At 46.4% G+C, this 25,264-nt stretch overlaps 1 protein-coding gene across 7 annotated transcripts in view; it reads right to left on the bottom strand.

The window, feature by feature from the left end:
• Positions 1–653: 653 nt before the first annotated feature.
• Positions 654–25,264, bottom strand: part of Sh3gl3 (SH3 domain containing GRB2 like 3, endophilin A3) — a 123,095-nt gene continuing 98,484 nt past the window's right edge. For 6 of the 7 annotated variants that reach the window (XM_021166940.2, XM_021166935.2, XM_021166936.2 and 3 more), the window contains 3 exons: positions 21,247–21,350; positions 20,082–20,191; positions 654–1,286 (listed from right to left, as the gene is read on the bottom strand). In XM_021166940.2, coding sequence (XP_021022599.1) covers positions 1,078–1,286; positions 20,082–20,191; positions 21,247–21,350 — 423 coding nt within the window. In that variant the 3' untranslated portion in view covers positions 654–1,077. Of the gene's footprint in view, positions 1,287–8,979; positions 9,063–20,081; positions 20,192–21,246; positions 21,351–25,264 lie in introns of those variants that run through there. The other variant, XM_029480167.1, reaches the window with a different exon arrangement.

Genomic DNA, 25,264 nt, shown 5'->3' with positions numbered 1-25,264 from the left:
AGTTCTAGGAAACCCGACTTCAGTCACCTTTTCTGATGACCAATCTGGCCTCTGGGCTTTTGTTACAAACGCCAGTGATCAACAGGGCAGGTCCCAGTGACTGGTGAACACCGTGTGCCAGCATTTGTCACTCTATCAGAGCTCAGACTCTTGTTTCTGCCACTATCTGGTTGTCTGATCCTGGACAAGCCATTTGTGACTCCGCTTCTCTACAAAGTGAGCATTAACTGCCTCTTCTTTGTGTGGTGGGATTGCTGTTTGACTCCTCTGAGCCACAGCATGTGACAAGGTCATTCTTGAGGAAAGGCCAGGGCTAGTTCTGTAGACGTAGGCTCTTGCACACTCAGCCACAGACTGTGCCAGCCTTCAGCATCCACAATGGGACTGTTTGAAAACCTACCTGCTCATCATGATAGCAAAGCTCGAGTTGGGCCGTTGAGTGAACTTACCAGCAGGCAGGAAGCTTTCCTAATCTCGGGCTGAGAAGGGGATGTACTGTGTGTAGATCGGTAGCTACTAAAGAGCCACACTCCACCTGCTGGCATTGATCTGCAGCCATCATCTAAGGACCAAAGCTGGGACCCCAGGCCAGCCAAGGATTTGCCCTGAAGTCTAAGCTTAAAAAAGAAATTTGACATTAAAAATAACCAGTCTTTTATGAACACAGTGTGTCATGTTTATTGGGCTGTTTACAGGTAAGCTTAAAACAGGAAAAGACCGGAGGCCATCAATAATGTCAGGAAACAAAACCTTTAGCTTTCATGGCTGCAAAGGGTACGTTCCCACTGCAGTCAAGGACTACCCAGGCCATTCGAATGGGCGCAATTTACTTGTTTTAGCAACAGGAAGCAAATACATTTAACCAATGACTTTTTAGAACAAGAAGAAAACTATTTTTATGAGTTAGGACAAAGAAATCAGTTATACAAATTAAATTGATACAAAATACATTATAAAGAAAACACACATACAAAAGTGATTAAGTGGGCCAGAGAGCGAGGATGTCACAGACCACCACACTGAGAGAGCACTGGTGCCAATTCATTTCAGTTCTGAAGTTAGGTCCAAAAGACACATTTACGGAGGTAAAGGCACAATGACTTCCACATAATTAATGGGGAAGAAGCCGGATTCCCCACGAAGCATCCCTTCATACCAGTTTTCATCTATCTGATTGGTTAATGTAATGATGTCCCCTTCTTTAAATCCTAATTCTCCTTCATTTTCTGGCTCAAAGTCATAGAGACCACGACAGCAGGGCTGGTCCGAAGGAGTAGTGTCAGTACCTGTCCATGTGATATGGAGACAAAAAGAGCAGTTAACAGACAGATCACCCAGAAAAGGACGATGGCGGACAAGCTTGTGCTTGCTCCTGCCTACCCCAAGGCTGCCTTCCTTCCACTGCTTATTTGCTTCCATTGTGATCTGTGGTCCCTGGCCGCCTCCAGCCTCCTCAGCTCCCCAGCTGCCTTAGCCAACCCCCCCTCCCCCCCTGCACACAGTGCCTGTCTTTTAAGCCCTCTGAGGAGGACATATGTCCAGCCCATCTCTCCTGGGCACAGGAGCTTAAGGAGAAAGGCAAATCACAAGGCCTTCTTGTGATCTGCCTTTCTTCACAGTGACTGGATGGAACTTGGGAACGCTAACGGACAAAGCTGAGGTTACACATGTCAAGAAGTGCTGAGGTGGTAACATGAGGACAAGAAGAGAGGAACCACAACAGGAACACAAATGTTCACAGAGCTGGCTAATGGGGTCAAGCCTAGAGTTCTCACAATGAGTTTCCTCTAAAAGACTGAAACATGTCACTGTAAGAGAGAAAGTGTGTGTGCAGATCTGGGACATGTCAACTCTAACTTATTAACTCAGATAATCGTGTGAGGCCTGGGAAGACCAGGTGTCTGTATGAATATATCTGTGAATATATTTCCATATGTTTGTTTTCATTAAATAATGTTCTTGCACTTAGTACTGTGAAACTAACCCCATACACAACTATCAGCCACTGGCCAGCGGCCACCTGTACCAATTTTATCGCTGCCCTCTCTTACAGCAGTCACTCTGAGCATTCCTGGACCTATCAGATCTATAACTGAACATTTTTAACCCTCCCTTCCTTCCTCCCTCCCTGTCTCCCTTCCTTTCCTCCCTCCCTTCCTTTCTTCTCTTCTCTCCCTCCCTTCCTTTCCTTCCTTCCTTCCTTCCCTTCCTTTCTCCCTTCCTCCCTTCTTTCCTTTTTCTTCCTTTCTTCTTTCTTTCCTTCCTTTCTCTATCCCTTCCTCCTCCCTCCCTTCCTCTCTTCTTCCTCTTGTCTCCTTGCCCTGTCTCTCCCCCCTTTTCTCATATCTCCTCTTCTTCCCTCCCTCCCTCCCTTCCTCCCTTCTTCCTCTTGTCTCCTTGGCCTATCTCTCCCCCTCTTTTCTCATATCTCCTCTTCCTTGTTCCCTCCCTTATTTTTCCTCATACCCTCTTTCCTCTTCCTTTCTCCTTTAGACTTTCTCAACTTTCATAGATAAATCTAAAGAAAGTAGTGTGTGCATTTCTTGACATACATATACACAAATATGTGCATTCTCCCCTCATAGTAACTGCCCAGAACAGGATTTGATCATCATAGAATAAGAAGTGTTCTAAGATGCTTAAAACATGTTATCAATTTAATATTATACCCTTATATTTAAAAATTAGAAGCCCTTATAGACTCCAAGCACTGGACCTCTATCTACCAAGTTTGGTACAAACTATTCCCTGTTAATTTGTATGTTATATTTTATTTATTGATTGATTGCAGCTTGTGCTGGTAACTGGGCACATAGTAGGTGTTCTATTTTGCTATGGGATATATAACTCTGGGACAGTAGAGGGGGGTAAATGAGGCTTTTTATTCATTCTTTATCCTCCATGGCTATGTATGGTTACTGTACAGAATTTTATTTCAGATTTTTTAATCTTTTTCAGGTTATAATTTTTATTTTTAACACATTTAGATTTTGACAAAAAGAATTTGCATTTTAATGATGCTGAAGCATTTTTAAAATGATCCTTTTTCCTCACTGACTTCAAATATTGCTTTTATATATTTTTGTTGAGGATCTCTTCCAATATAGCCCAGGCTGGCCTTGAATTCAAAGGGCCCCTCCTGCCTCCACTTCCCAAGGGTTAGGATGACAGGTGCCATCATATCTGGCTTTACCATTTAATTACCATGAGCCCTGTGGTCTATTTTGAGATTTTCAATTCAGTTCTGTTGATCCATTTGGTAAGAGTACCATATCTCTTTTTATATTACAGCTTTAAAGTAGATGTTGACAACTAGCAAGGCAAGTCCCTGGACACTGTTTCGTTGAGAATTTCCTGGACTGTCTCATAAACATTTGGATAAACTTGAGTGCCACTGCAGAGCTTCCATTTTGACTAGATTATACTTGGTATTTTTTCCTCTAAGTATTAGTAAAATAAGTTTTATGAGACTTTTCAAATCACTAACCATTTGAAAAGGCCACAGCAATTCAAGTGCTATGTGTTGACTCTGACTTGGCTACTATGTTAACGTTTTTATGTCTATAACTTAAAAGTGAAATGACCCAAGTAGGCTTTAGTTGATTTTATTTTTTAGAGGTAAATATTTCTTCTTTGTTTTTGAGATATTCTGAAGATTTTCCACAGATTTCCCAACCATATAAGCTCATGAATATAGGGCAGTCTCCTGGCTAACTTAAGATAACGACTTTGCATGCCTAGGGTTAGGCCTGGTGTCCTGCTCTGGCTCTCAGTAGCCCCTTCAGAAGCTCAGAGGTTCCCACACTCCTCTGTGAAGAACTGAAGTTGAAATAACAGACAAGAGCTTAGGAACCTTGGCCAAGGTGATGATAACACTCGTTAGAGGAAGGCTAGGCACATGGACCGCTGGTAAGCCCAAGGTTGTCTCTAAGGAAGGGATGGAAGGAAGCTAAACCCAACCCGGACTATGCACACAGAGGAAGGCCATAGTCATTAGCCGGCTCCAGAGCCACCGCAGTACTTCTAGAAAGGGAGTGGGGGCTCCCAGAGCAAAACCAATTTCCAGTATTCTGACTGAATATCTGACATGCTTTTTCTTCTGCCACTCAGTTTTATGGGTTCCATTTTGCCTTATTTCTTTTTCTCTATTGCTATTAGGCCAGTAGTGGTTTGAATGAGGCTCACATTTGTGAAAGTTTAGTTTCCAGTTGGTTGACTGTTTAGGAAAGATTAAGGGGTATGGCTTATTACAGGGAGTATGTCACTGGGGGTGAACTCAGGTTTCTAAAGTGCCTACCAGGCCTGGTTCTGCTCTCTCTGTCATCTGCTGCAGGCCAGGATGTAACCCCTCAGATACTGCTCCAGTGCCATACCTGCTTGCCTGTCACCATGTTCCTTGCCATGATGGTCATGAACTAACTCTCTGAGACTGTAAGCAGGCCCCAAATGCTTTCTTTTACACATTGCCTTAGGTCGTTGTGTCTTTTCACAGCATTTAGAACAGTACTAAGACAAGGCCTCCCTTCCCACCTTTAGACTTCACGTGAGAGATGAAGTTAGGAGATTGTATCCCTTCCTCACCAAAGCTTCAGGGCTCACCCAAGGTTAACAAGAGAGAAAGGTTGAGACTGGATCTGAGTATTTCTGCAGTTGGTCAAGGATGACTCCCAGACCTATTAGAGCAGAGAGATGCTCCAACAATGTAAGTTATCATTTCAAAATTCCCAGATCTTTCCAACCGAGGGGAGGGGGACTGAGAACCCTCAGCATCACAGCCTCTCTTGCATCCACAGTTAGGTGTATGGAGCTGCTGGAGAAAGAGGAAGCAGTTATAGCAAGGCCTCTCCTTCTGAGAGGCAGCTCCCTCCCTTCAGGTCACCTGTAGACTAACCAGCCTCTGCATCTATCTACTTAATGATCGGAGACCACCAAGATGTTTGTGGCATTTGGACGGCTCCTTCCAGGAGAGAATTTACCCCAGCCTTAGTGTAAACCCCCTTTTGTTGTAATGATGAAGGACAGTGAGACAAACTTAAATACTGGGGCTTAGTTCCACTATTTTCTATTTGGATAGAATAACATTCAATGATTTCAAAACACTAGGAAACTGAGTTTCCAGCAGAGAATTTTCATTTTTTTCCGTTGGTCAAATAGTACATAATGACGGTGGGTAGGACTGGATCCTGAAAACCTGGAGTTGTGGGTCAAAATTAGTGTTGCTGATGTACAACGGTGTTCCGTGTGGCATGTGAAACAATCAGGTTCTTGCCACATTTCTGCCACGAGCAGATGGACCTGAAGAGGAAGCAGGCAGAACAGCTATGCCATGGTTGGCTCAGAATGCATCTCCTCTAACACCATTTGGGCAGAAGGCAATCTGGGGGTCTTGCACAAACCCTCCCGTTTGAAGAGGTCACAATGGCCTGATATCAAGTCAGAAAGAAACCAGGATTCCAGACCCCAAACCATGGCCTACCCTACCTCACTCAAGGCCACCTTCTATACAATCTTAGATGCTACTAAGGCACTGTGTGGGCTATCTCACTGACTGTGAGGCTCACTCTATGATGCTGCTGAGGCACTGTGTGGGCTATCTCACTGACTGTGCGGCTTGCTATCTAGTTTTCCTTAATCAGCAACCTTCGATGACCAAAACACATTCTAAGTAGGAGACAGTTGTCCAAGCCAACCTGTAAGTGCATACTTCTATTTCTCTCTCTCTCTCTCTCTCTCTCTCTCTCTCTCTCTCTCTCTCTCTCNCACACACACACACACACACACACACACACACACACACACACACACTCTAACACGCTGAACTAATCACGAGACAGACACATGACTAACTTCTCACTTTATTCCTTACAGGCAAGGGCCGGCGCCATGTTGCCCACATTGATATGCCAAGAGAGGCACTGTACCAGCGAATAAAAACCGGACAGTGTGCCTCTCATGAAACCACTGGGAAGAAAGACTCCCTAGGGAGTTCCCTGACTCATGCACCTAGGGACCTCCACACCTTTCCTGTGCTGCCCCAATACCAAGCACAACCCCCAGGTGAACAGACACGTGTGATACACACTGGTCAGAACTTGGGCTAGCTGGCCCGAACCACACCTGTGGCAGCACAACATTCTGAAATGCCTTCTGATACATTTTTCATTCTGGGTCATTTTTGTTAACCAGGGCAGTCAACCAGGTAAGCCTCCCTTCAACAAAGAGAGCATAGAGCCTGGGCATGAACCACACAGTCTGTGGGTAGCTTGCAAAGTTCAGTTGTAAAATGCTGCGGGAGTCGAGGCATTCAGGGTTTCATGCCAGGGGCCGGGCATATTTTGTAAGATGTAAGAAAGAGGCAGACTCTGGTTCAAATGAACCAAAGCTTGAAGACCTCAGATCCTAGAGATTTTATTCCAACCTGTGGAGATGGGGAGGCTGTTTCCTGCTACTTAGAAAAGAGGTAGAAGTTCTTCCTAGACAGGGAGAGACCTGGAGAGAGGAGACAGTGGCCTACAGCATGGAAAGGTTTCCTCGATTACAACCACAGGATGACATCTGCCCCACTTCCCACTGGAACTCTGGGTCAAGGCAGCTCCGGAAGTGCTCTGAGCTAGGGAAGTGTGGTGTCATGAAACCAAAGAGGGGCTTGAGGCAAGCACTGCTTACTCCCCAGAGTGTGGCAGCACTGAGGGTCCACAGGCCACCAGTACAGCGTGATACATACACAGACCTGGCCTCTCAGAGGTGGGACTGGGGTAAGAGACATCAGATGGAGCTCTGTGACTGGAGACCTCGCAGTGAACAGGAGCCTCACATGTGCAACCTCCAATCTCCATCAGCTCCCCATACATTTGGACAGGACCTCGGGGTGACTGAGGATGAGCAAACAATTAAGGAAAGCCACCAGCTCCAAGAAGGGGGTTCATCTTTGACCACTACAGTGATTTCCTGAATCCAGTGAATAATGACTAGGCCATCTATGCTTTTCATTGGAGGAGACCAAGTTACCTTGAAATGGCAAGATTATTTTTTTCCATTAAAAGAAATGGAAAAAAGATTAATTTTTTTCTCATTCCATTTTTGGCAAATAGTGGAAACGGAAAAAAGATCAAGCCGTTTCCGCTGCTGGTCTAAATGGAGACTCATAGCAAGCCCAAGTAGAGGAATAACAGATCTGTCTACCTAAGACACAGAGGCTGGGCCTTCCAGGACACAAAATTCAGGCCCCAGAAGATGGAACATGCAGCCAGTGAAGACAATCTCTGCTTTCTCAGTGTTTGAGATTCTCCTATGGAAGGTGCCTGGTTTCCCACTGCCAGACATAACACCTCCCTACAAAACTGGTAAGAAAAGCATGGCTCCCAACCAGCATCTGTGGTCTTACCCTGGGCAGCCTCCATCCCTGCTGATTTGCACGCAGTTGTTGGTCCCCAGAAGTGTGGAGAAAGCGTGCACAGGAGTTTGTCTCTGGAGCATGGGTCTGTGTGCTCTATGGAACAGGAAGCAGACGCCCAGGACACCATGGAGGGCCACAGACCCTCCTGCCCACCCTCTGGAGACCCCTGATATTTTCTCTGACTCCTGCCTGAGACCAGGCCTTAATGAAGCATGCAGGAGAGCTGGGAAACACAACCTGTCTTTATGAATGTCATGGATCAAAGATTATTTTAACGGACAAAAGGAGAGCATCCCTCTTAAACATTTATTATTCTAGTTCGGCTGCACACCATTAGAAGCAAGAGAGAAGCGGGAGTATTTTCTCTCAGTCACATACAATAAAGATGGAAACCATATTCTTCCTAAAACAAAATTCACTTCCCTCTTGGCAGTGATGTGGTCCACTTTCTAACAACAGAAGGTCCCATCTCAGCCCCAGGAGAATTCTTTCCACTGCCCTTCGCTCCACCTCAACCCTGTTTGCCAGGCTCCTTCTGAAGTGTCACTGGTATACCCAACTCTGACCGCTTCCCTTTTTGTGTAGTAGCCATCCCATCCCATAATCTCTCATTTTAGCCAGCTTCAACCCTCTCAGGTGTTAGTGAGTCAAGCCATGCCTCAGCCTCAGAGACAATGAATTTAATTTAATGACTAGTTACTACCATTTTCCCTCAATGTAAGGGACAGGAAAGGCTCTGACCCTTGCCTGGGTGCAGCCTGCTGTGTGGACCACATTAACTTGCACATCTCTGAGTAAGGTTTATCCCCTCCATGCCTCAGCCACCCTCAAGCCCTCTCTGTATCTGAGCCAATCCCTGCCCTTCAGCTGAGCTCCCCGGCCCAGGAAAGCGGGGAACATCCTCTGCCTGGATCTTACCCACCCTGAGGAACAGCATTCCCTAATGGGGCTTCTGCCCTTTCTTCCTGTGCCTGGAGCCTGCAGTCTTGAAACAGCATCCTCTCCCTAGTCGCCAGCATGGAGACTGCTGGAATGGCATGACCTGGCTGGTTCTCCTTTCCCGACTCCCTCTTTCATTCCCCTCCCTCAGGCTGGGCACTGTTCTCAGATGCTCTGAATGCACACTCGACACTGAGGGGGTGATGTAGAAGGGGTGGAGATTAGGGAAGTGGTGAGCTCTCTTCTCAGTGTGAAGAGTTGAAGATCTTCCAACACTCCGGATCTTGAGCTACCTTCCTGGGGCTTCCTCCTCTCCTCCTCTGGCTTTGACTCAAGGGATTGCAAGACTCAGAAAACACTCAGTCTGAGCACTACCAATGAAAGGCACACTTGAACCCCTTCACACACACACACATACCCCTACTTTCTGGAAGTCAGTGGGATAGAGAGAGAACTCAGACCACCTACTGTCAGTCCTATGGAAGGACAAGGGGTAGGGTCTCCAGGAAGCCTCCGACCTGCAGAGAACACTTTGTCTTTTAGTAAATGCCCCAAAGTGTTGTGTCTTTTTGAAAAGAAAAAATGTTTGTTTTTTTAAAAATATATACATATATATATAGCTTTGTTCTTGCCTCCCTTGTAGCCGGGCTGCGACCTGTCCCTTTTCCTGCTGCCAGTGGACTTCCCGAAGCAGTCCCTCGGGCCCTTCTAATCTGCTGCTCTCAGTCTGCAGTAGGCATGGGAAAGCAGATAACCGATTATGTAGCATCATCCGTGGCTGCGTTGTGGGCTCTTACATGGTAGCAAGCACTGTGCCCAGCACCTCTAATTTACAGGCTTCACCTTTATCCTTAGAATAGTTCTACCCAGTGGGAAGTTATGATCCCTGCTCTTCAGGACCCGGAAGGACTCAGTGACAGAGATGGGACTTAGTGCCCTCTGACCCTCAAGCTCCCTTTATCCTTCTTGGCTGAGCCTGGGGGTGGGAGTGACCTGTTTCCCACTCGCTTCCTTGTCTCAAGTCCAAATGCTCAGTAGTCGCCCCTTAGTGCTTAAGCTACACCCAGGGTCACTAAAGCTTGGAGACGGTGCCTGGCAGGTAGAGAGGAGCAGTGCTCCAGTCAGGAATGGATCCCAAGTGTCTTTCTGGAAACCTGGTTTCCACAAGACAGTCACCTAGGATTTGACTACACCTGAAGAGTTTGACTCAATCTGTCTCCTAAACATGTTGGGGCAGACATCATTCAGCATTTTTTTTCTTCTCCTCTCTTCTCTCCTCCCATCACTGTCTCCCCTCATTCTTCTTACCCACTTCCTCTCCCGTTTTGTTTCCAGCCCAGGCTGGCCTCAAACACCCTGTGTAGCTGAGGGTGACCTTGAACTTCTGATTCTCTGGACTCTACTTCCCAAGTGCTGGGATTATAGCAACATTTCACTAGGCCCCGCCTATGCAGCACTGGGGCTCTGACCCAGATCTTCATGCATGCTAGGTATGCACTCTGTCAATTGAGCCACACACCCAGCTCAAGTGCATTTCTAACTCAGGCGCATGTGCAACCATCAAGTGTCCGCTATAGGCCATGCACCACGCTCAACCTATACCAACCTATTTCTTTTGAGTTAGAAAGTGCTTAGAAAGGCTCCCTCTCCAAAATTTATAATCTCAAGGTTTAGTTCTAAATTCTTTTGAAGCTAATATTTTCCCCATTGCAGGCTAAGATACAAGACTGTTGTATAATCCTGATACTCACAAAATTTTGTTTCGCTATATCTAAATTACAATGTGTACCTCCATTAGACTAGACAGAAGCTAGCAGTCCCTAGGTCCAAGCTCTGGATTAGATCACCAGCATCTCGATTTCCTTGAACCACCTCCACTCCCCACTTCCGGCTTGTCTCCACCCCAGCTCGCCCCTCCTCCACCCCCACTTCTGGCTTGTCTCCACCCCAGCTCGCCTCCTAGGCTGTGCCTCTGGACTCTTCCTCCCAAGTGCTGGGATTATACGACATGCATTTTACATCTTCATCCATGATGGGTAACACTGTAAACTGCTGAGTGATTTATTGAAATGACTTGTCGGGGAAATCCGGTTTACTCATGATCCTCGTCTACAGAAATAAGCCCTGTGATTTGCTTTAACCTTATACCAACCCTGCACCATCCACACAGGTGTGTCACTTGGGTTTAACAAATAAAGTTTGTGCCTTACCCTGACAATGGTCAGCGTTGTCTACCAGGATGACTAATGCAGGTACTGCAGAAGCTGTGGCCCATTTATTTACCCAAATTCCCTGACTGGTGACCCCTTCGAGTATAACCCGGTCCATGCTTTGTATGGCGCGGGTTAATCACTAACAGCAGAAAATCAAGAGAGTCTGCATAAGTATAGGGCTTCAAGTCCCTCTAAGAATCATTAATGGCTATCCCACTCTTATTCTCCAACAAAGGATAGTGCCATCGACCAGCACCTCAGGGGCGTGCGTGTGTGTGTGTGTGTGTGTGTGTGTGTGTGTGTGTGTTCATACAGTTCCCTGGAATCATGCTATACAGCTGCTCCCTGTTCATTATCCTCAGAGACAATGGACTTCTATAATATTTTTTTAAAATTAATATCTATATTAATATTTGGACTATGATGTTTGAAATATTAGCTTACAGCTTAGTCATGTTGTTATAAAATACATACACATATAAGATATTCTGCATCTGAGAATAATATTATCCATCACACAGCCTTTTCCTCCACGTTCTATCGTGACTCCCAAAGCTAGGTGAGAGGCCATGTCTTATGGCTCTCAGAAACTCCCATGGCCGAGCTTGTAGATGAATTCCAGGAAACCATTCCCTACAGTGCAAAAGCCTCTCTCTTCCAAAGCCTCCTTCAGCTTGGACAACAGCAAAGGGCTCATTTACTCCCCATACCAGCAGCTACAGACTGGGGACAAAATAGTTTACCATCTATGTTCTCATAATGACCTTTCAGTAGAGGAAATACTAAATGCTCCACCTGTCCACTTTTAAGATGTTAAGGATGCCACGTACTCAAAGACACAAGCCTGACAGACAGCATTGGAAGGTCAGAGCACCTAAGAGCAGGAGCCCAGTGCCTTCACTCAGCCTCTGGAGAGCCTAAGAGATGTACCCGAAGCTGGCCCTGACTGCCAGCATCTGAACGGATGCGGGACTCCTGTCCCGCTGGTCACCTCACCCTTGCAATGATTTAAGTCAGACCTACTACTGAAAGTTACAGGAAAGTATGTGGAGGGAGGAAGGCGTGGGGGTGGGAGAGAGGACAAACCTGCTGACTGAATCAACTCCACCCCCGGGACTCTGTGAAATTTTAATTTCCTCTTCGGAAACTTAGGTCAATAAATGTATATACTCCTATTGCAAAGTGTGTGTCTTTTCTTTTAAGAACGTGTGCGCCCTGCCTTTCCCTCCTGAGCACATGTTTATTTTCCAATGTGATCCCTGGAGATTGGCACCCACAAGAGGAATAGCTTGGACTATTGCTGAGCAGCCTTCAAAGGGTCAAGAAGTTTATAAAGTCTCTTTTATGCCTCGCGAAAAGTAGACTGTCTTAACGCAAGGCACTGAAAGATTTACTTTGCCTGCTCTGACAGGCCCCCAGCACACTGCAGTTAAGACCCTCGCTCTTCTCTACGCAGTGAAGTGGATCTCAGCCTGGGGCCTGGGAACCCTTAGCTGTCACAATATTAATTAGGACCTTCAGAAATCTCAGTTGGAGAAAAAAAAGAAAGCTTCACAAACAGATGCCACCGAATAACAGGTATCTGAGGCTGTGACAGAGATGCCTGAGCCAGGGCTGGGGTGTGGACTCTTTTCAAAATGCCCGCCTGTCCTTGATTCCGTATTAAAGCCGTCCCCAAGAACGCCAGCACTGCTAAAGTATACAGACAGTGAAAAGGTAAATACAGCCTGGCCTGGATTTTACTGTAGAATAAGTGACAGCTCAGAGCCTCACATAAGATCCCAGGGGTGAGGAGGGTTTGGGGGGGGACACAGGTCTCAAGTGCCACACTGTTTTCTGATTCTGAGAACTGCCCAGGTACAGAGTTCATCTCAAGGACTTTCCTTGGCTTCCTTTCTTCTTTCAGGACAAAGGGGCAGCTTGAGCTGATGAGGCCTCATGACCCTGTGCACAGGGGCTTGCTTGGACAGACACTCGTTTCTCCTGGCCTCTGTCTGTACTCCCTCATTCTGCGGTGAGTCCCCTCCTCCAAGCTGGCTCACTTCCTTCGCTCCCTCAACTACCTAGCAATGACATTATCAGGGGGCTCCATCGCAGCCCCACCGTCGTCTGCCTAATTGACCTACATCCTTTCAGCAGGCTCTGCTCTTTTTCCTTCTCTGGAAAGAAGAAATGATGAAGAAAATGTTCTTGGAATCTGTTTCTGGCAAAGTCTTCAGAGCTTTGCTTAAAATTGTTAGTGCAATGCTTGACATTTTTCCTTTCCTTTATAAACATTATAGGCAAATCATTCAGAATCCTAATGGAAAGTAATTTCCCATTAATGCAGGCTGTAAAATGCTATTTTCTTTTGAAACTGTGCCTGGGAAACAAACAGTGCAGGGCCCTTTTACACTCGAAAATTCCATCTACAAATCAGCAGAGCTCAATGATCGATGTGTGACAAGGAGACCCCACGGCTACCGTCGGGGAACGAACCTTCAAGGAAGTGGCTGGCACAGGCACATGGCCACAGTGTCACTAGGGAGACCCCACCGCCTGGGAGAATTGAGTTTCTGGGTTCGGCCTTCTTATAAAAGCCAGCAGGGTATTACTTTTCTTACAATTTAATCTGCCTAGGGACAGAGCTACTGGCCAAGGAGAAGGGACAGAAGCTTGGACGTGTACAGTCTAGGTATGGAAGCCAAGGGTTCCTTTGTCCTGTTCTGGTTCCCTGCCACCAAATCAGATGCACGCAGCAGATGTCCTTAGCCACCACACACTGGCCACACACACCCATGATCATGCATCCTTGAGACAAGCATCCCAAATGCTCTTAAACATGGTTACATTTGCTAGGATTTCCTCTCTCTCCCTCTCTCTCTCTCTCTCTCTCTCTCTCTCTCTCTCTCTCGTGCGTGCTCGCAGGGTGGGCAGGAAAGAAATCTATGCGTGTATATGTGTGTATATATGTGTGCATGCAAGCATGCCTGCATATGGTCAGAGATCAATGTCTGGTGTCTTCCTTCTATCATTCTCCACCTTAATTCTGGAGCAGAGTCTCTTCCTGAACCTGGAGTTCATTGATTCTGCACGACTAGCTGGCCATTCCTCCTGCCTCTGCCTTCCTAAGCCTGAGCTTGTGGGTGCACACCTCACTGAGAGTTCACATACTCGTTTGTAAAACAGTGGTACGGTACGGTAGCATCATGGCTGCATGCACCCGGCAGACTGCCCAACCTCATGCCATCTGTGGTGTGGCTGCCAGCATCGTCACACTGTGCTGTGGTCTCACTCTCACTTTCACTCTCTGCAACATGAGTGTTCAGAGGTCCACGCACAAAGCAACAACCAGTGATGCTGGCATACACACGCACTCCAGATGCAAAGGGCCCCACGCTGTTCTCTGACAATTAATCCAAATACGTTATTCCTTGTGGAACTCAATGCTCTCCAGATTGCCAGTGAAAGACTGAAGCAAAGGAAAGCCAGGTCTGGTCTGGCAGCCGGCAGGAGACTGTGTTTTGGGTGAACTTTATCCTAGGTCCTGGAATCCTGTCTCTAAGAACCAACCCTGTGCTCGGATGCTGGCAGGGAGGAATGTAAGTGGACGGCTGGGGTCTGCTACTGGACTGAAGCCTGGGACTGTACTCATTTTCAAGATTTTTAGTTCATTTGTTTATATCCACCATTTTTCTAAACAGAAAGGTTAAAAAGGCTTCCAGAAAAATCAGTATCCAAAGAAAGATTCATGTCAGGCTAGAAATAGGCAAATCAGAAAATGTACAAAACTCTACACTGTATCCAGACACCACAGCTCTGAGAGAGGAAGGCAAGGGGGCAGACACTAGGGGCAGACACACGCTGGCACTGACCCAGCAGAGCAGGTTGCAGTTATCCCCAGCAGTCTGCTCAAGGGCCAGTGAGCTTCCCGGAAGCCAGAGAAAGTGGCAAAGTTTAACAGGGTATGTGACTTCCCTAAAGTGCCAGTGCCAGTTCTCCAAAGCCAATGACTTCTTGCATTTATGCAAATATGTGTTACTGAAATACAATTTTCAAGATTATCTTCAAACCAGATAAATACTGCCGATAACCACTTAGTTTAGCTTATGTGCTGGCCTGTTTACAGCCGTGCAGTCATGGGATCTACTTAATGTTGTCTTTCTTTTCTATTTTACTTCATACCTGTTCATGTTTCTGTATACTCCACACATCATGACAACTCAGTAGATGAATGGTATCTCACTTAGCCGACTATGGACAAAATGTTTACAAGTAAATGACTAGCCGTCGGGGTGTTCCTATACAACTTAGTAGAGATTACTCAACAAGGTTACAAGAATATCCTGTGCTTAAATATTTCTTAAAGATGTGTTTTCAGAAGTGAAGCCGCTGAAGTGCACAGACACCTGACAGAGCTACACTGACTTTCCAGTGAGCAGTGTCAGGGGTTGGCAACTGTAGGCTGTGAGCCAAATGATGTAAGAATGGAACCCCGGTGAGCTCACTCCCTTATCTATAGACACGTTCAGATGACGTAACAATAAAGTTCAGTAGCTGTTACAGAGACCACATGGCCCTACAGAGACCATAAGTCTGGCATATTTACTGTCTGGCCCTCTACCAAATGTCTGCCTATGCCTCAGTGATTCTAATGTATAATCCCCCAATGCTTGTAAGATTGTGCCCAAGTGCCACATATGAACAGAAATGGAGCCTGCAGCCACCAACGGAAGGCAGTGAGTCACAACAGGGCAGACATGTTCTCCCAGTAACTTTGTAGAACATATATGAGGCATCTGCGCACTCCCCACCACCCCATCTCTTCCTCTTCAATAGTGAAAGAACTGCAGGTAGATCTGGGTCTCCAGTTCACCTCTTCCTACCTTTGTAGCTGGCTGGGTCATGTGACTAAGCCCTGGCCAGTGGGGTGAGAGAGGTGAGGTGAATCACTTATGTTCAATTCTTTAAGGGGAAACTATGTCTAGACTTCCATCTTTTGCCTCTTGAGTCTCTTGGGAACAGCGGCTACTATTACCCCAGTGTAAAAACTGTTGCCAGAAGCCAGGCATTGTCACAATAAAACCTGCAACCAAAGACAACAACTCAGAAGGCGGCAATGGAGAGGATGTGTGTCTAATAGGTGTGACAGCCCTTAATGCCTGTGAGGTCACAGCAAAGCATTATGGTCCAAGTTTTACACGTGACAACCTTGAAAGCAGACCACACACCAGGAACTCTCAAACAGAAGGAGGCTATCACTAGGATGCACGTGCACACGAGTGCATGCATTTAGCATAAATGAAACCTAAATGAATGGGTACAGAGAGAAGGCCCAAGGTGAGATCTCCTCAGCTATGGAAAGGAAGACACAACAGAGACACAGAGAAAGAGCCCAAAGCCACACAGATCGTCACAGGCCTGTGGTCCGAGCCCTCGGGAGGAGGAGGCAGGAAGATCAGGAGTTTAAGATCATCCTGGGCTGCAGAATAATTCTGCAGTCAATCTGGTGTAAGTGAGATGCTGCCTCAAAACACCAGTAATAATAATCATAACTCTAACAATAGAAGCTTAAAGGGGGAAATCTGAGGGAAGATAACAGAGGTGTTTAAGGTAATAGAGATTTCCATATTTATCAACGATGTGCGGAACTAGATTTAAGTTTCTAGGCTCAGTGAGAATGGAAGGAGGAGGAAGGAATGGGACCCACTTTCCCAGCGTTCCAACATCCGACAGCTGCCGTTCTCAGTTAACTCACCAATTAACAGAAAAAGGCAAGAAGCCAGCCAGGAAACAGAGGCAGAGGGCTTGGTCTAACCTGGCCTGCCACTCAGAACAACCAGAAAGAGTGAAACACAGATTGTTTTCAAGGGCACACAGAACATTTGCCAAGATGGGTCATGCTCTGGGCCACAAGACAAGTTTCAAACAATATGCTACAGAGTAAAATTCATAGAAATCGACTATTTGAACCAAATAGAGTGACTGGCAGAAGAAATGGGTTAGAGAGAATGAAATTATTTCTTGTGCAAGGGAGGGTCATGCTCATGCCGGTGTGTGCATGTGTGTAGGAGTGTGTGTACCTATGTGGACTGGCTCATTAGTGACAGAGGTCAGTCTCAGGTGCCATTCCTCTGGAGCCATCCACCTTTTTTATTTTGGACAGGGTCTCACTCTGGCCAGGAGCTCCAGGGATCTGCCTGTCTCTGCCACAACAGTATTGGGACTGTAAACCTCCTTAAAACACTCATAATAAACTTATCTTCTCTTAAGTTGCGTCTGCTGGGTACTTTTGTGATTGCAAGAGAACATTGCTGAGCACAATGAAAGATGTCAGAAAATGAAAACTAGACCGTTTGTGGTGCAGACCAGAGCATTCTGTAGGATTGGGCCCTCAATTCCCCTACAGCTATCTGTAGATTCTACCCATACAAAATTAAAATCAGAATGAGCTCTTTCTATAGAGATAGGAAAACTAATGCTAAAATTCACCTGGAAAGGCCAACAAACAAACCTAGAAAGTCATCAGCAAACAGAAACAAAACCCCAAGAGAGAAAAGACATGGCCTGGCTCCAAGACACAGAACTGCAAACCTTGGCAAAGAAGCTAGAGAGTTCAGAGATGTGGCCATGGGGTGTAGATGTAGGTGTGTGTGTGTGCATGTCTGTCTGTATTTGTGTGTGTATTCATGTGTGTCTGTGTATGATATAAATGAATGTGTACATACATGTTCTCATGGGTGTGAATACACCTGAGGGGTGCATGTGCACATGACAGTAGAGTGCCCTGTGTCTTCCCTGATCACTCTCTACCTTATATATGGAGGCAGAGTCTCTCATGTGAACCCAGATCTCACTGATTCAGTTAGTCCAGCTAGTGAGCTAGCTCTGAAGAGCCCGTTTCCATCTCCCAAGGCCAGGGATTGTAGGTGGGCCCACCATGCCCTCCTGGTCCAGATTCCAGTCCTCATGCCTACCAGACAAGTGAGCCAGCTCCCCAGCTCCCCAGCTCCCGGGACACCACGTGTCTACTCCTAACACTACAGATCATTATTATAGATTATAAAGTACATGTCTACACCAAGACTGCAGAACTGTTTGTTCTGCTTAATTTTATTTATAATGACAGGCAGGAGCTAGAGAGATGGTTCACTGGTTAAGAGCATTGTGTACTCTTACAAAAGACCCAGGTTCAGTTCCCAGCACCTACATAACAGGACACAGCTGTTAACTACAGTCTCAGGGCATCTGATGCCCTCTTCTGGCACTTGCAGGCACTACATGTACATGGTGTGCATGCATACATGCAGGTAAAACACTCATACACATAAAATAAAAACAGGGACTGGAGAGACGACTAACCCTAACCCTAACCCTAACCCTAACCCTAACCCTAACCCTAACCCTAACCCTAATCTGATGTCCTCTTCTGGTGTGTCTAAGGACAGCAACAGTGTACTTATATACATAAAATAAGTACATAAATATTTTTTAAAAACTAACAATTTTTTAAAAGTAAGATGTGCAGGAAAAGGCCACCAGACAGATCTTAAAAACAAAAACAAAAAACCCACAGGGTGACAAGGAGAATCTTGTGACTGTTAATCCATCCCAACCTATGTATGGCCCAGACTGGCCCTGGGGACATGAGAGTTTTAAAGAAGACTATGGAAACAGCACAAAAGATGGTGTGTGTGTGTGTGTGTGTGTGTGTGTGTGTGTGTGTGTGTGTGTGTGTGTGTAAGAGAGAGAAAGAGAGAGAGAAAGGAGGGAGACAGAGACAGAGAGACAGAGAAAGAGAGACAGATGGAGGGACAGAGATCCACTTCCCTGACACCTGGCTTCTAACTGCAACAATTCAGCTGTAACTTCAGTGGGAAACAGGCAACTGTGTGCTGAGCAGGAAAAACAAGGTGGGGGATTTTAAGACTCCTGAGTCCTCAAACATGAAGGGAGTCATGTTTAAAACAGTTATTTTCCATGGTGACTATAAGTAAGCTGGGTGGGCAGCGTGCATGGGAAAGTGAAGGAGCTAAAGCCCCAGGCGGCATCAGGAGAACATGAGTGACTCAATGCAACACAAGAGTCATCCACACTTCTTACTCTCAATTATGCAAATAGATGTCAATCGAGTGGAAAACACAACAGGGAGTGGTTTCTTTAGGAGCAAGAACTGAGTCTGGGGGTGAGAAAGACCTGCTGGTCCTCACTGCTGTAACTCCCAAGTTCCATTTCCTATTTAAGACAGATGCAGATCACACTGGTAGTTTAGAGTTTTCATTGAAAGAAAAAAAAGTCCTGTGATAAAGCTGGGGACCACGCAGAGCTCGGCTTCTCTGGCCATGAGTGTAATGAAACCCCTGAGCGTCAGGAGCAAGGTGGGTGACACCAACCCAAGTCTCACATCTGTACAAACAGAAGCACTGTGCAATTGTGGGCTTCAGAATAGTCTTCAGCATCCAAGGCAGAGAGCGCTCAACACTCCACACCAAACACACAGAAGATCTCATTCAAAGAATACAAAAAAAAGCCACAGAGAGAATGCATGGAAAGCTACAAGTAATTTCAAAGGACTTCTATTTAGCCTGTGTAAAAAACTGACAAAGTTCAGCAGTAGATATAGAAATAATCCAATTATAAAATGGGTGGAGACCTGACAAGATGTTTCACCCAGAAACAGGCACAGCAGACTCACAGGCATGTGATTCTCCACAGCATTCATCAATGTGGCTAAAATAAAAAAGCAAGAGCAGCCACCATTTGAGTGTCACTTGGCAGTATCCACCATCATTTAAATGCCAACAGCACAGCCCCAGCCCAAGCCCCAGCCCCTGGCTTTGATGCTCAGAAATTTCGTCCCTAGAAAGTCTTGATTAGTTGCAGATAGAGGCAGATAAGGGCAGACACTATTGCAGTTAACAGGTGCCAAGCAAAACCATGAAGTTGCTAAACACAGTGGGTCGGGCCTATGTACCACACAGGCATAACCACAAGAAAGAGCAATGCATTTTGGGAAGAAAACTGCACAACAAAACGTTACTTTTGTTTAATATGTTAAATGTGAAATACATGTGCCAACCACAGATAGGACAATATTCACACACAGTCATTGGGAGAAGCTATGCCGCGGGAGGAGACCAGACACAGTTGGAAATCATAAAGAGGGCACGGGAAAAAATCTTTTCTAGGTTAGCTTTACTCTAGGTTGTATTTAAAATCTAAGAGTACAGTTCTGTAGTTGGTGTCAGGCACACCTCAGGGGCTCAGAGAGCACTAACTAAAACTGCCTAACAATTGAGAAGGTATTCTGAAAGATGTTAAAACCTTTAAATATAAAAGATAACATAGCAACTGTGGTTCTCTAGCTAAGGGACAGCCTAGCGACTACATTAGGTGGCACTGGTACACAAAGGACATCTTCTCGGGACTGGTTTTCAAATTTTGAACACATGACTATTGGCATTGGGAAAGGAGGGAACTCATCAACTGACCAAGGACAGTGCACTGGTCTCTCAGGGCTTTCCCACATGGCCCACGCGGGATGACGAGCTTACCTGGTGTCTTTGATGAAGAGCTGGGTCCGACCCCATTGGCATCTGTGGAACTCGTGTTCACAGGCTTTGGCATGAATTCTCGCTTGGGGACTTTGGATGCAAGAGATATTCTGTAACACACATGTGGGGGGGGGGGATGCGGGGGGAACAAGTCAGATCTCTGTCCCAAACAGCAGAGTCTCCACAGGCCTTCACTCTTCTTGAGGACCAGACCGGCTGGGAGTGGGAGTGAGCATGGGGACTGTGTACACTGACTTCAGAGAGCCCAAAGTGTCAGAGATACGACCAGCATGCAATTCTTCCACTATGTACTTGGGTTTCTAGTTGAAAATCATCTGAAAGAGATGTCCTCATTATGTCCTCAAGGCTTAGCAAGTGGGTACTCCCCTAGGTTAGCTGCCTTCCTTCCTCTCTGCATCCAAATGTGCTCACAGGATACCTAGATGGCCACCTGCCTACAGAAATGGATGCTTCAGGGATGGCCTTCCCTCTGTAACTACAGCACTACTTAAAGCAAAAAAAAAAAAAAATCCCTCTGAATTTATTCATTACCATAAACCTATGTAAAACAATTTTCTATTATTAAGCCTAGTCAAAACATACGGTAGGTTTAGCCCAGTAATTTAATTAAGAGAGTTACTGCATGCACTACAAATGATATTACTGATTTTCAGAAAGTAGGAACTGCACTGACCATGAAAGCCCCAAGACAAAGACTATTTCTTTATTATTCAAAGTATATTGTTGACTGCCATATGAACACAGCCTGGCAATGTTTTTCATGGCTCTTACAAAGTTCTGAGTGTTGCTGGCTTCCTCCCCACCCCTAGATGCTGGGGATGGAGCATACACTCGACCCCTCAACAGGTAAACTAACCCAAGTCAGCCAGGAAGCCACAGGAGCTGACTTCTGACAGATAAGCCATGGTGCTCTACATGTGGGGCACAAAAAGGGAGTACCAGTAATAATAGAAAGAAAAGCCATTCCAACCTTTTACCCAGTTCTGCCCTTTTCTAAGCTACATGTATATTATCTTGGCCTCATCTCATACCCAACCTGAAAGCAGACTAGAGAAAGTGTCAAACAGAATTGGAAGGAGGAGCTAAGAGACCAAGACAGAGACTGGCTGCTTCCGTGCTGCCTGAGCGAGGCAAAGGTGCTTACCGCAGCTCCAGCTTGCTCTGCAGCTCCTGGAGGATCTCTGTGGACTGCCTGTGATAGTCTAATGCCGCCTCTACAAACACAGCCAGCTGGCTCACTTGCTCTACCTGTGGCAGAAGTGCAAAGTTACTCTATGCTGGCCAGAGCCCTTGGGATACCCAGAGCAAACAGGAAGCCAGTGACAGCAGCCCAGCTCTGCAAGGCGGCTTGGCAACTGTCTGTGCCCTGGTCCATGTCATCTCATCCCATCTTGGAGCCTTAGGATCATGAGGGTCACATCAGAGCTGTCAGTTTGATTTGTTATTCCGAATCTGCGGTAACTTGCCCACCTCCAGTAGAAAGACAGGGCATCAAATGGAGGGATGGGGTTGCCATCCCACAGTCAAAATTCTGACCCATAATTGTTCCTGTGTAAAAGAACTACAGGGACAAAAATGGAAAAGAGACTGAGGGAAAGGAGGTCCAGTGACGCTCTTTTACGGTTATAAAATTATATCCTGAGTGGTTTTTTTTCTTAATGTTCTAAAAGTCATGGCTCTGAAGATGGCAGGAAAGAGTTTCCCAACTGTAAATGAAACCAATGGTAGGCATGAGCGCCTGCTTAGGGAAATGTCCCTGTGAGTACTTTCTAGTTAAGCCAGAACAAGGGACAAAGTCAGCTAATATATACTCAGAGAAATTGGGGACTTAAGGCAACTCACACCTGTTCCAGGGCAAATAAATGTTCCCTGCGTTTCTGTTGCCACCCAACAAAGCATCCTCCCTGCAACATACAGCAGAAAGGATGAGCATGGAGACTCCATTGTTCCTCTTTCCCACAAACTGGCATGTTCGTGAAGGTAGTGGCTGATTACAGTGGCACTTGGGGTAGGGGAGAATGGGGAGAGGATTACGGCAGGGTTCCATGTTGCCCACATTCTCCTCATACCAATCATATAGCCAAGGCTGGCCTTGAAGTGCCTCCTCCTCCCCTCAGGTGCTGTGAGGTTTTGTTTGGAAGCAGTTTGTAAGAAAGGTCCAGAAGAGCTGCAAGCTTGAAGAAGGACCTGAGAGAAACCTGCATCAGTGGGGCTGAAGAACCACCACAGCAAATCAGGATTAAGTTTATTTCTAGAACCTTCTGTAGCAAGCCCCCAAAGACTGAGGTAATTCCTCTCAACCAGCCATTCCCAGCCCAAACCTCAAAACCTCCAGCTCTCCACAGAGACACAAATCAAAACGGCCCGTTGCAGGCTTCGCCCCAGCAGCCTTTTCTTACATAGCATTCTAACCATCCGAGGCAGGGTCTGGTTGTTCCTCACTCCGCCATCTGCTTCTCCCTGAGGAGCCAACGGGGGAGCTGCTGCCTTCCACAGATCCATTTGCGTTCGTGTATTGTTGAGAACTCTTCCTGCCCACGTTTTACAAACACAGCTTCAATGTGTGTTTACAACATACACAGAGCCCACTCATGCCAGGAATGCAGTGGGCACACACATGACTAAGGAAAGCCCTGGCATTGTGCTTGCCTTACCATGCTCTGTGGCTAGGAAAACAGCCCTGGCCCTCCATTTCCCAAAACCCAATAAACAAAACAAGGACAGCCTGGGCCCTGCAAAATCCCAAGGATTTCTTACATTTCACCTCTTTGGCTTTTACCAACACTTTTGAACAAGTCCAGCACCACAGCCTGACATGATCATGGCAGATTCTGCTAAGAATAAAGCACTGCTCCCTTGCAATGCTACAGCTGCACGCTCTGTGAAAATCGCCGTGACCTCTCTGTCTCTAGAAATAGCAAGGTGTCTGTTTTGAGCCTCATTTTAACTAAGCCATCTATCTGCAAAATTCAAAGAGGGCTAAAGGCAACCAGGTGAATAACCTGATCGTGCATGTGCAGTTCACAAATATCATGCACGTGGAAGTGGGAGTCACACTAACTATGCTCTCTGACAGCTAAGATCATGCAACCTGGAACTGCATCTGGAATCCTTCCCTTGACAGCTGACTTTGAGAAGGCGACAGATCCCAGAGCCCCTAAAAGCTTGGGAGACAGCAACATCAGCACTCCACGTGGTGCCTGCACATAAGGGGGTGCCCAGCAAAGTTACCAGACTCAGCTCTTCCTACTGAGGGCAAGTCAGATGAAGGCAAGTCAGATCCAAACTGGATTATCTCGGTCACGGTCAGGAGTCAGAAGCTTCTCTCTGCCTCCTAGGTCGTGAGTTGTATGCTGGGAACCAGCAGAGATGGTGTCTGCTTCCAAGGGTACAACTTGAACTAAATACCTTGAAGGACAGAGCCAAGCTAAAGCAACAAACTCGAGGCCTGCAAAAGCCAAAGACTGTCCAGGCAAACACACCCTCCATCGGCCACATTACAAAACTTGAAAGCTGCCTGTGGGTTTCATTTGTGGGTGAAAGCTATGAGTATGCTAGGTTGTGCAGGAAGGGTACCCTGCAGATAGGTTACACTAGCCACCTTGAAACACGGTGGTATCTTGGGTTTCCAAGGTAGTCTAAAGTAACTATAAACTGTCTTTGGGTTGATAATGCAGCCCAGATGGTAGAATGCTGACCCTGAATGCACCAAGCTCTGGGTTTAAATCTCAGTGTTACCTAAACCAGAAGTAGAGACAGGAATCCCAGTGCTTAAGAGGAAGACAGAGAGGCAGAGGCAGGCGGATTTCTGAGTTCAAGGCCAGCCTGGTCTACAGAGTGAGTTCCAGGACAGCCAGGGCTACACAGAGAAACTCTGTCTCGAAAAAAAAAAAAAAAAAAGCAAGAAGAAGAAGAAGAAGACGACGACGACGACAGAGGGTTCCAGGTCATCCTCACTGCAATGAAGCCAAGCTAGGAGACACAAAGCTAAGGAATTCTCATGCTCTCCAGAGACTGCAAAGGATGACAAAGCAGGCTCTTTCCTTCAAGCCTCCAGTCCTGCCATCTCCCCACATAGTCTAATTTCCAATCTCCAGATCAGAAGGCAATCGATTTGTATTCTTTAAGCCGCAGTGCTGCTTGTGGACACTTGTTACAGGAGTCACAGAAAATGAACAACACTTTTTTCTTCTCTTCTCAAACCAAGAGAACTCTAAGGGTGGGCAGCACCACTCAGGGTCTCCATTTCCTGGAGATGGAAGCTGCTGCCTTGAGATTCATAGAAACAAACTGTTACCTTAGCTCTATGGTCCTTGGTCTTCTCTAGGCTGGGGGCTGGAGAAAAAACAAACAATACAGACTCAACCCCCACCCATGACAGTCACTGAATGCTGCATCAGAACCCGTGCCACCTATGCACACATATAACTCCATAGCCTCTCTTCCGCTGCAAACTGATGGATACACTCCAGAATATGAAGCTGCTCGCGTATTTTGGCCCTGGGAATGAGGCTGAGTCTCGATGCCATGGGGATTAGAGTTACCAGGAGTTGTTGAAGCGTCAGGAACAACCATGTGAGATCTGAACTTGAGGAGGACGTTTGAGCCAACTACAATGGACCTGGACTTGCCCAAAGGAGCAGGGCTCAGAGCCTACAGCCTACAAAAAGGCCCTCCACCTCCACTCTCTGAAAGAGGACTACAGAAATGGTGGCTGGGGAGAAACAGGCTGCAACACCCAAGCCAGATGCCTGGGAGGCACTGTGTGACTGGCACTGAAGTTGGCAAGCTAGCCTTTCATAGTCAAAGCACATGATCTCTGTGAGGTCATCTTCTATTTCAGATGTGGTCATCCCAGTGACTGCTCAGTCCTGTGCTTAGGATTTCTCAAAGGAGCTGGGATTTCTGGATTTTTTTTCCAGTGAATGTGAGTTCAGTTCCATGGACTCCATATTAAAAGAAAGGAAGGTATAAAGGAAGGAAAAGAGAAAAAGAAAAGCCGGGCGGTGGTGGCACACACCTTTAATCCCAGCACTTGGGAGGCAGAGACAGGCGGATTTCTGAGTTTGAGGCCAGCCTGGTCTACAAAGTGAGTTCCAGAACAACCAGGGCTACAGAGAAACCCTGTCTCGAAAAACACAGAGAGAGAGAGAGAGAGAGAG

This window comes from Mus caroli, chromosome 7 (genome assembly GCF_900094665.2).
Source record: "Mus caroli chromosome 7, CAROLI_EIJ_v1.1, whole genome shotgun sequence".
Taxonomy (NCBI): Eukaryota; Metazoa; Chordata; class Mammalia; order Rodentia; family Muridae; genus Mus; species Mus caroli.
Note: the sequence above shows the minus strand (reverse complement) of the source record. Positions and strands in the feature narration are given on the sequence as shown.